The sequence below is a fragment of the Eulemur rufifrons genome, chromosome 7, assembly GCF_041146395.1.
Source record: "Eulemur rufifrons isolate Redbay chromosome 7, OSU_ERuf_1, whole genome shotgun sequence".
Lineage (NCBI taxonomy): Eukaryota > Metazoa > Chordata > Mammalia > Primates > Lemuridae > Eulemur > Eulemur rufifrons.
The window spans coordinates 39,115,684-39,127,457 of record NC_090989.1 but is presented as its reverse complement, the minus strand read 5'-3'; the positions used below and the strand labels follow the sequence as shown (position 1 = coordinate 39,127,457).

The 11,774-nt window shown below is 35.2% G+C and overlaps 1 protein-coding gene across 1 annotated transcript; it reads right to left on the bottom strand.

Moving 5' to 3' along the window:
* Positions 1 to 355: 355 nt before the first annotated feature.
* CSNK2A2IP (casein kinase 2 subunit alpha' interacting protein) lies at positions 356 to 2,572 on the bottom strand. The gene has a single exon (XM_069471953.1). It carries the CDS (start codon positions 2,570 to 2,572, stop codon positions 356 to 358), a length of 2,217 nt encoding a protein of 738 aa, XP_069328054.1.
* Positions 2,573 to 11,774: the final 9,202 nt, after the last annotated feature.

Below are 11,774 nucleotides of genomic sequence, written 5' to 3'. Positions count from 1 at the left end.
TTATGAGGAAAGAATAACAATGAGCTCGATACTGTTTAGGGCAAGACAGATAAGGTATTTCTCGTCTGTGGCCTACCGTGATAAATTAATTCAACAATAATTATATAGTGGCTACTATAAGCCAGGCATTTGGTCAAAAACCTGGGATTTAGTTTTGGCTTCTACAAGACTCTGTTATTTAACTAAAAAACAGACTTCAGGATAATAGTTCCCTTTAAATACTTTCTTCATCTGCTAAAATACAGAGTTGCACTTAGTTATTACTAAGAATATTAAGAAGCATGATGGGAAATCAAATATAGACCTCAATGAACTAAGAGGTGAATGCTTTCAAAGAGACAAAAAGTTAATTTAATCAGTATTTCTCACTTTGAGACTTCGTCTGGAAAAGTTTGAATGGTATGTTTGGTCCCTTTGTCCCTCTTGGTGCTTTGCTACTCCTCACAGGCTTTATTTGGGGAGATGGTGATCGACTTTGATATGGTTTTTCAGGAAGTGGCTGGTGATCTTTACTATATATAAACTCAAGCCAAGAGACCCCTGGAGGCAAGCGGTGGGAATTAAGTACCTTAGTGAGTGCACAATCTGAAAGGGTGGATGTGGTAGTATTTTCTGGAGGAGGTGGTGAGGAGGGTGAAGTGGAAGAGGAAGAAGAGGAAGAGGAAGAAGAGGTAGAGGAGGCAGAGGCAGCAGAGGAGGAGGAGGAAGAAGAGGAGGAGGATTTGGAGGAAGAGCATGGGAGCAGGGATTGTGGCTGAGAATTACTACCTTTTTTAACATAAAGCAGCCAGTTAATAGCTTGGGGCTGTTGGCTTATAACTTTGTTTTCAGGGGCTACTGTCAACCAGTCTTTCTTCATATCAAGCCCCTGGATGATATCAGATTCAGATGTGGGGGGAAGCTGTGATTTCTCCACTCTTTCAGAGTTTTCTTCAGGGGCTCCATCAGTCTGATTTTCTTTCATAGGGAATGAGAGATAAGATGAGAAAGAAGTCTCTGGTAGAGAAAGGATAAAATTTAATTTCACCTCTATTTTCCCCTCAGAATTGGCCTGAGGTGTTGGTATGACAAATAGTGTTGCACAACGAGGATCTTTCTTTCCTGTAAGATGGCTACACTGAGATTTTATGCAGGAAGCACAAGCTAAACAAACCATATAATTTGATGAAAGGCGTGGACCAGGATGAGGATTAGGCCTTCCCCTCATCCTTCGAAAGAGAATCTGCCTACAGAGATCCCTCTGGATTCTGGTCTTGGAGACAGAATTGACAATTTTATTTACAACATTATCAGGGACAGTTCCACCTTTAACAATGCACGGCTGATTATAACCTAAAATCCATGGAATTTGTTTATTTGATTCTGTCTTTACACAAAAACCAAAGTTGCTTTTACTCTGGAGTCTGGACCTCAATGTTGAAGCAGCTGTGTTACTGATGAAGTGTTTCGAACTTGATAATGGTTGACCTAAGACATTTGGTTTAGGATGAGGTGATGGTAAATCTGTGGTTCTGTTTTTGTCATTTGGTAAAGTGGTATTCTGAAACTTGGAGTGACAGATTGGTGAGCTGGGGGTCTGGAAGTTAGGATCAAGCTTAAGTACTGTCTGAGATTTGAGCTGGAATAATGGTAAACTCTGAGATTGGCGGACAGAATGTGGTAACGATGATTTCCTTGCTCTTGAGTAAGACAATGGTAAGCTTAGAACACTAGGTTTAGAGCTTAATATAGATGACTTCTGAGGTCTCGAGTCAGATAACATTGAGATCAGAGCCATTTGATTGGGCTCCAAAGAAGGTGATGTCCGAAGGAAGTCATTTGGTTGAAGTTTGGTATTGAGTGATGGTGAGCTCAAAGACCTTTGATTGTTCTCCACTAGTGTCCAAAGGCAGTCCAAAGAAGATGTTTTCTGAGGTTTGGATTGAAGTAATGTTGAACTAAGGGCTCTTTGATTAGTTCCCAAAGAAGAGAATGTCCAGATGATATTTAGGGAAGGGATTTCTTGATGTTGGAGGGAGGTTAATGATGAATTTGGGGTTCTTTGATTAGACTTAAGTGAAGGTGATGTCCAGCAGAGGTCTAGCCTTGAAGATGTAGTTTGAGGTTTAAAGGGTAATTGTGAGCTCAAGGATGTTTGATTTGGTTTCAATGCTGATGATGTCTTGTTGAGGTCGGGCGAAGACGTTGTTTGGGCTTTTGGGTGAGACAAAGGTGAATTCATGGCTCTCTGATTGGGCAGCAATGAACTTCTGCATTGGAGGTCTAGTGAAGGTGTAACCTGATGTTTGGAGTTGGATAATGATGATTTCAGAGCCCTGTTATATAATTTCTGTGAAAGTTTGTGCTGAAACTTGGGAGAATGCAATGTTGAGCAGTTCTGGACCTTTTTGTTAGAGCTTAATGGAGATCCTGCAAGATGATGGCTATGGGATTGCACTTTGGCTGCAGATTGGTTATTGAGTTGATTTCGTTTTTCACCAGTGTATTGATGTGTTAATGAATTGGTTGTGGCCAGTTGGTTAGAGTGGTCTAGTGGCACGAAGTGTTGACCATAATGTGCTAATGGCACCATCTTGTGTTGTGGTAGAAGTCTTTTTAAAAGCAATTGACTTGTGGCAATGTTTTAGTAACTGGTAGGGTCTTTTAGCTGGAGTCCAGGGACAATGGATACTTTAAAATAAATACTCTTTGGTAGTTTCTAACTTCTATCTTGTAACCTTTCTGTTGACATTAAGATCTTATAGACTGTCTCAAAATTGAGGTGTAGATGAGATTGAAAAAAAAACTTGTCACCATTTGAAATTATCTTCTGCCTGCTCTTTAGTTTTCTAAAGATTTTTCCTCTGGAGGAAATAAAGCCTGTCAACAAAATAATAAAGAGAATTCAGAAGAAGTCCTGATGGATTATTAATTTTCATAAATAATTTGTTGCAGTGACTAGAGAACAAGCTTTATGTCAAATCCCAGATACTATGTTTAGCCCAGCCACTTAGCATATCTTATGTATATCTTTGAATTAAACTTTCTAAACCTTGGCTGACCATCTGTAAAACAGATAAATATAATATTTAATTTACTGGGCTAAAAAATAAATAAGATAATAATATAAAGTATCTAACAGCATGCAGGATATCATAGGTGCTCAATAAAAGGTAGTAGTTACCATTGTACTCTTTTAATTATTGCATTTGTTTTTTAAAAAGTTTGTGATACGTTTGTTGCACAAAATAAAAATCTTACAGAAAGGTGAAATGGACATTCAAAAATGTTGATTTTCAATTTATATTCAATTACCTATCATTATCATCTTTTATCTTACTTCTGAAAGTCTATAATTCCAGTTGAAAGCTATTGTATATGTTCTTGTCACCACTATAGTTTGAAACCATTGACTATAGCCTTTTAAAACTACTGTTTTATTGATGTTTATTATTTCTCTCTACTTTGATACTCTACACTCCTTCTCTTATTTCTTTCCAGGCCTTCACTGAATTCTTTTCTTCTACTCTCACTCCAATATAGTTCTCAGAGTTATATCACTATATCTCTTTTCATTTTATTCCTAAGTAAACACATCAGTTATGCTGAGGATTTTAAAATAAACTATAGAAGCTTCATAAAAAGACACAACTTTGTAGCTGGCCAAAAGTGATGCCAGAATCTACCATTCAAGAAAGACAGATGTGCTCCTTCTTAAAGGCAATACAGAGTGTGACATGACATGTTATTTTACTTTTCATGGTCAAGGGTCCATTCCTCAGGTCACAAAGCTAAAACACATGATACAATAAAAAAAAAACTGGTAATGATTACAATAGATTCTTGAATAAGAATTGTCAGAAATTGGATTCATAATTCTTTCTATATTTCCATAACTTATCAATGTAATTTCTGATCGACAAATTTATTCTTCATATATGCTAAGTTGTTCAATTAATTTAGCATCAATTCTACTATTGGTGGAAGTTTTTTCTTTATGTCATATATTTACTCTTGCTTTATTTGCATGTATTTAAAATATATCTTATTGGTATCTTAATTCATTTGTTTTCAAGTCTTGAGTCATTCCTTGTGGAATTCTCCAAGTATCAACAATATTATTACACACCAATAACTTCCTAATCTTTTGTCTCTAGTCTTACTTTTCTCTTGAACTTTAAAATTGCATTTCCATGTTATAGAATTACCCACTCAGGAAAATAAATAAATAAATAAAATTGTATTTACAGTTACTCATCTGAATTCCCATCCAAAAGTCTCAAAGACAGTTCAAACACAAAACAGTCAAAACTCAATGAAGTTATTTCTTTCTGGAGAAATATTCTTTTTCTATGTCTTCTATCTCCATTCCTAACACTTAGTCATCTAATTCAAAATCTTGGAAAGCATCCTGGGAAGGTTCACCCTTCAAAATCATTTAGACATCAAGACCTGTTGATATTTTACCTGTTTCATATTTTAATTTTCCATTCTCTACCCAATCCCACTATTATAGGCACATCTAATCTAGACTAATGTATTAGTACAGTAGCTTCTATATATCTTTCCCCCATGACCTCACTTGCTCTCCATTCTTCCCTATCAGACTTCCAAGAGCAAACTCTTTCTGGTAAAATACCACTGCTGCTTAATCAGAGATTTCCCTTGTTTTGTGTGTGCCTGATTGAGTAGTTATCACTCAAGTTTCTTGTAATTGCTGGATTTGGTGCGGTGTGATTTCAAAACCTTAAAGAGGGGAGAGAATGCACCCCTAAAATATACTACATGGCATCCTAACAAGCTTCTAAATGGCAATATAGAATAACTTCATGACTTCAAAGGATGCAAAGTTTTCTTAAACAAAGCATAGAAAACAGTAACTATTAAAAATTGGTAAATTAAAATTAAGAACTTGAAATCATCAAAAGATACGATGTTTAGAAAGAGCTGAGGCAAATCACAAAATGTGAATAACATTTACAGTACATATATATATATCTGATAAAAGACTCATATCTGTGATAATCTCTGCATATTACTAAGACAAAAGACAATACAATTAAAAAGGGCAAAATGTGAACAATAGCTTGACAAAAGATGATATCCAACTGGCTAAGACATATATGAAAAAAAGCTCAGCCTCATTAAAATTCAGTGATGTGTGTATTTAAACAGAAAGATACTACTACACATTAACAGAATGTAACTAACATAAAGTGAAAACTGAAAAAGTCAAGAATTGGTGAGTATTTAGATTAGATAGAACTCTCATACACTGTTGGTAAATATGTAAATTGGTAAACCCCTTTGGAAAATTTCTTAGCTTTACCATTAAATTATTATTTTATATACATATACATGTATGCATATAAGTATGTATATATATGGGGTCTTCAAAAGATTTATATAAAATGTATATTATGAAAAAGCTATGCATGGATTTCTAGTTTTTGTAGCAAAATAAATTCACACTAACTTGTTCTAACATTTCTGAACAGAATCTAATTTTAGGAACTAATAAGGATAAGATATCAGTTTGAAAAGAACCCCTATCAGAGCAACATAAATTCTGCTAAAATTGAAGCAATAAAAATATCAAATTTATGGTGACACTTCAGTGAAAGAATAGTGAAATCACTGATACTTTACAAAAATTTTATTGGGTCAATGCTTCAAATAAATCAGCAGTTTACAAATGGATAACTCATTTTGATAAGGGACAAGATGATGTTGAAGATGAAGCTTCCAGTGGCAGACCATCTATATCAATTTACAAGGAAAAAATTAATCCTATTTGTGCCCCAATTGAAGAAGACCAATGATTAATAACAGAAACGATAATCAGAATTATAGACATCTCAACTGGTTCAACTTACATAATTCTGACTGAAAAATTAGAGTTGAGCAAACTTTCTGCTTGATAATACCAAAACCGTTGTGCTCAAACCAGCTGCAGACTAGAGTACAGCTTTCAAAGAAAATTTTAGACAAGTAGGATCAACATTCTTAAGTTTTATTTTGTTTTTTAAAATTGTAACAGGAGATGAAATATAGGTTTACCAGAACAATCCTGAAGACAAAACACAATCAAAGCCATGGCTACCAAGAGATAGAAGGGGTTCATTCAAAGCCAAAGTGGTCTGATCAAGAGCAAAGGTCATGACAACAATTTTCGAGATGCTCGAGGCCTTTTTCTTGTTGAATTTAACATCTGCTTATTATGAGATTGTTTTGAGAACATTAGCCAAAGCTTTAGCAGAAAAATGCCCAAAAAGTCTTTACCAGAGAGTCCTTTGCCCTGCTCATTCCTCCCCTCAAACAAGAGGGATTTTGCATGAGTTTTGATGGGACATTATTAGGCCTCCACCTTACAGTCCTGATTTGGCTCCTTCTGACTTGTTTTTGGTTCCTTATCTTAAAGCATATTTAAAAGGCACTCATTTTTCTTCAATTAATAATGTAAAAAGACTGAATTTACATGGTTAAATTCACAGGATCCTCAGTTCTTTCAGGACTAAATGGAAGGTATGATTGCTTACAAAAGTTTATTGAAATTGATAGAGCTTATGTTAAGAAATTAAGTTTGTACTTTTATTTTTATCTTTTAATTCCATTTTCCACAGTTTAAAAGTCCCCTCTTATATGTGTGTGTATGCATGTGTATGTGTGTGTGTGTGTGTGTGTGTATAATTCCATTTCTGAGTACATTCCAATAGACATGCAATGCATGAATATTTGGACCAAAACAGATGTACTAGAATGTTTATTAGAGCATTATTCATAATGGCTCCAAACTTGAATCAACTGTCAATGAATAATGTAATACATAAATGAATTATAATATTTTCATCCAATGGAGTACCAAACAATAATGAAAATTAACAGAAAATATAACACCATAGAACTACCTGGATGAATCTCACATACAAAATATTGAGTGAAGGTTAGAAAAAATGACAGACTAGAAGCAGCCTGCCAGCACACCACTCTCAAGGAAAGAAGTGAAAATTGCAGGCAGCTACCTATGTATGGATTGATCTTCTCTGAAGGAACACTGTGAAATCAGAGAGAAGCAATGTGGGACATTCAGTAGGGGTAGGGGGAGGAGACAGGGTAATATATTTAACAAGATCAAAGTTTGTGCAGGGAAGAATAGAAAGATAGACAACTGGGGCACCATGCTCACCCCAGTGGCACTGTGTAAGTTGTGAGATTGCTGCCTCCAGGGCCACAGACCTCTACCTGGTAAAATAGGGAACCTGCCTGGAGTCTGTGCAGAGTCATTGAACCAGACAACCGGTGCAGTGGGGTTAGGGCAGCAGTGAAAGCCATCCTGAGCTCTTGGGTGCATGGCGCCAGGTCGGCACCAGCCCGAGGGAGAGAGTAGACTAAATAGAAGCTCCCCTGAGCCATATCCTGTGACTGGAAGCCAAGCATCCCTTCCAGAGTAGGGGGAAAAAGGCACCACCCAGCAACCTCCCTTCTTCTAATTAAACAGGAGAGTTCCCAGCAAAGAACAGGCTCCCTGCAAACTTGTTATCCCTGAGTTGAGAAAAGAGGTTTCAGATGAGAAGAAACCAGGAAAAGAACCCTGGCAACATGAAAAATCAAAACAGATGGAAATCCCCAAGTAATTACAATGGAGGGACAGTAGTGAACTCCAACTGCAACGAAATTGTCAAAATGACAGAATTGGAATTCAGAATATGGATGGCAAATAAGATGAATGTAATTGAAAAGAAAGTTGAAAAACAACAAAAGAAGCCAAAAAGATATTTCAGGAAATTAATGGAAAAGTCACTAAAGAACAGACAATATAAGTATGGATATAAGAGAACTTAAAGAAATGAAAGAGTCATTTAGGGAATTTCAAAACACAGCAGAAGGCTCCAGCAACAGATTAAACCAAGGAGAAGAAAAAAATCTCAGAGCTTAACGACAAGGCTCTGGAGCTAACTCAATCATTTAAAGAGTCACAGAAGAGAACAAAAAAAGATAAAGCAATCACTTACAGATATATGGGACTATGGGGAGAAAACTAAAATATAAATTATAGGTATCCGTGAGGGAGAAGAAGAAAGAGGTAAAAGTATGGAAAACATATTCAAGAGAATTATTAAGGAAAACATCCTTCATATCACCAGAAATACAGACATGGTGATAGAACATGGTCATTGAACTCTGAAAAGATTCATAAAAAATAGGACATCTACAAGACACACGGTAATCAACCTGGCTACAGTCAAAATGAAAGAGACTATTCTACAAGCAGCTAGACATAAGAAACAACTGATCTACAAGGGAAAACCCATCAGGCTAAAAGCAGACTTCTGAGTAGAAATCTTACAAGCCAGAGGAAACTTCTGAAACAGAATTGCCAGCCTAGAGTTTTGTATCCTGCAAAACTGAAATTCACTATTGATGGAACAATGAATTCTTTTCTAGAAAATCAAATACTGAGAAATTTGTCATGACCAGACCTGCCCTGCAGGAAATTCTCAAAACTGTATTATACATGAATCAGCATAATAGATAGCCACCAGTGTAAAATCAACCAAAATAGGTAAAGCTCACAACTCTTATAAAACAATAGCACAAGAAGAGAAGCAAAGCAATAAGTTACTACCCAATATGCTGAGCAGAACAACATCACAAATATCAATTCTATTTCTTAATGTTAATGGCTTAAATGTACCACTCAAAAGACATAGGCTTGTTGAATGGATGAAAAAACACAGCCCAGTATCTGCTGCCTCCAGGGGACACATGGAAAACACAAGGATGCAAACAGGCTCAATGCGAAAGGATGAGGAACAAATATTCCACACAAATGGAAACCAAAAGAGAGTAGGTGTAGCCATTCTCATATCAGACAAAATTGACTTTAAATCAACAATGGTAAAGAAAGACAAACATGGTCATTAAATTATATAGTGATAAAGGGAGCAACTCAACAAAAAGACATAACAATCTTAAATATATATACAACCAATGAAGAAGCTGCCAAAAACATTAAAAAAAAATTCTACTATAGGTAAGCAAGGAAATAAATAATAGTAGTATAATTGCCAGGACTTCAACACCCCACAATCAGAGCTAGACATATCATCATATCAGAAAATAAATAAACAAACACTGGACTTAAATGGGACTCTAGAACAAATAGACCTAACAGATATTTACAGAACATTCTATCCAAAACTAGTGAATATATATTTTTCTCATAATCACATGGGACATTCTCCAAGATTGATCATATCTTAGGCCACAGAACATGTCTCAACAAATTTTAAAAAATCAAAATCATACCTTGTATTTTTCCAGACCATAGTATATTAAAACTAGAAATGATTTCTAAGAGCAACACTCAATTCTACACAAAGTCATGAAAATTTAACAACATGCTACTGAATGATTATTGGGTCAATAGTGAAATTAAAATGGAAATCAAAAGATTCCTTGAGCTGAACAACAAAGGAGACACCAGCTATCAAAATCTATGGAACTCAGCAAAAGCATACTTAAGGGGAAAATCATAGCCTTAAATGCCTACATCCAAAAGTCAGAAAGATCACAAATTAACAACCTAATATCACATCTCAAGGAAGTAGAAAAGAAAGAGCAAATCAAACCTAAAGCCAAAAGAAGAAAACATATGACAAAGGTCAGAACAGAAATAAATGAAATGGAAAACAAACAAACAAACAAAATACAAAAAGTCAGGGAAACAAAAATTTGGCTCTTTGAAAAGATAAACAAGATTGTTAGACCTCTTGCCAGATTAACTTGGAAAAAAGAAAAAAAAGAAAGGACCCAAGTAAGCTCAGTTATAAACGAAAAAGGAGATATTACAACTGATAACACAGAAATACAAAACATTATCCATGAATACTACAAAAATCTCTATGCATAAATTAGAAAATATAGAGGAAATGGACAAATTTCTGGAAACACACAGCCTTCCAAACCTCAACCAGCAAGAAATAGAACTCCTGAACAGACCAATAACAATCAGTGAGACTGAAACTAATAAAAAATCTTCCAACAACAATAACAAAAAGCCCCAGACAAGATGGATTCACAGCTCAATTCTACAAGACCTACAAAAAAGAACTGGTACCCATACTGCAGAAATTATTGCATAACATTGAGGAGAAAATCCTACCCAACTCATTCTACAAAGTCAGTACCACCTAGATACCAAAGCCAGGTAAGGACACAATGAATTAAAAAAACTACAAACCAATACCTTTATGAATATAGACAGAAAAATCCTCAACAAAATACTAGCAAACCAAATTCAACAACACATCAAAAAAAAAAAAAATTCACCATGATCAAGTAGGCTTCAGCCCAATAATGCAAGGAAGGTTCGACACACATAAATCAATACATATGATTACCACATGAATAGAAGCAAAACCAAAGACCATATGATCATCACAATACATGGTGAAGGGGGGAGCGGAAAACACTACATGGTGAAAAAGGATTTGATAAAATCCAGCACCCTTTCATGATAAAAACCCTCAACAAACTAGGCATAAAGGAAGATATCTCAAAATTATAAAAGTCATATGACAAATCCGCAGCCAACATCATACTGAATGTGGAAAAGTTAAAAGCATTCCCTCTAAGAACTGAAACATAAGGGTGCCCACTATCACCACTTCTACTCAACATAGTGCTAGAGATCCTAGCCAGAGCAATCAGGCAAGAAAAAGAAATAAAGAGTATCCAAATTGGGAAAGAGCAGGTCAAAGTTATCTCTTTTTGCTGATCATATGATCTTATATCTAGAAAACCCCAAAGACTCCACCAAGAGATTCCTATAATTGATAAATAAATTCAGCAAGTCTCCAGATATAAAATCAATGTACATAAATCAGTAGCATTTCCATATATTTATAACAGATAAGTTGAGAGCCAAATCAAAGGCTCAATATCATTGACAACAGCTACAAAGAAAATAAAACACCTAGAAATATACTTAACCAAAGAAGTGAAAGATCTCTACAAGAAGAACTACAAAATACTGAGGAAAGAAATTGCAGAAGACACAAACAAATGGAGAATTATATTCTACTCATGGATTGGTAGAATCAACATTGCTAAAATGCCCACACTACCCAAAGTGATTTATAGATTCAATGCAACCCCATCAAAATACCAATGGCATATTTCACAGATCTAGAAAAAAATAATTCCACATTTCATTTGGAAGCAGAAAAGAGCCTGAACAGCCAAAGGATTTCTAACCAAAAATAATAAAGCTGGAAGTGCCACATTATCAGACTTCAAACTATAATGGTATAGTAACAAAAACAGCATGATATTTGTAAAAAACTAGACATAGACCAGTGGAACAGAATAGAGAAACCAGACATAAAACCATCTAAATACAGCCAACTGATCTTTGACAGAGCAGACAACAATGCACATTGGGAAAAAGAAGCCCTATTCAATAAATGGTGCTGGGAAAATTGGATAACCACATGCAGAAGAATGAAACAGGACCCCTATCTATCATAACTCACAAAAATTAATTGAAAGGGATAAAAGACTTAAATGTAAGGCATGAAACCATAATAATTCTAGAAGAAAATGTAGGAAAAACTCTTCTAGACTTCAGTCTGGGCAAAGAATTTATTACTAAGAACCCAATAGCAATTATAGCAACAACAAAAATAAATAAATGGGACTTGATTAAGTTAAAAAGCTTCTGCACAGCAAAGGAAATAATCAAAGAGCAAATAGAAAACCTATAGGATGGGAGAAAATATTTGCAATCTAAA

Coding starts and splice junctions, on each gene's coding strand:
- CSNK2A2IP (XM_069471953.1), bottom strand. CDS start 2,572: ATGGTGCCATTAGCACATTATGGTCAACACTTCGTGCCACTAGACCAC.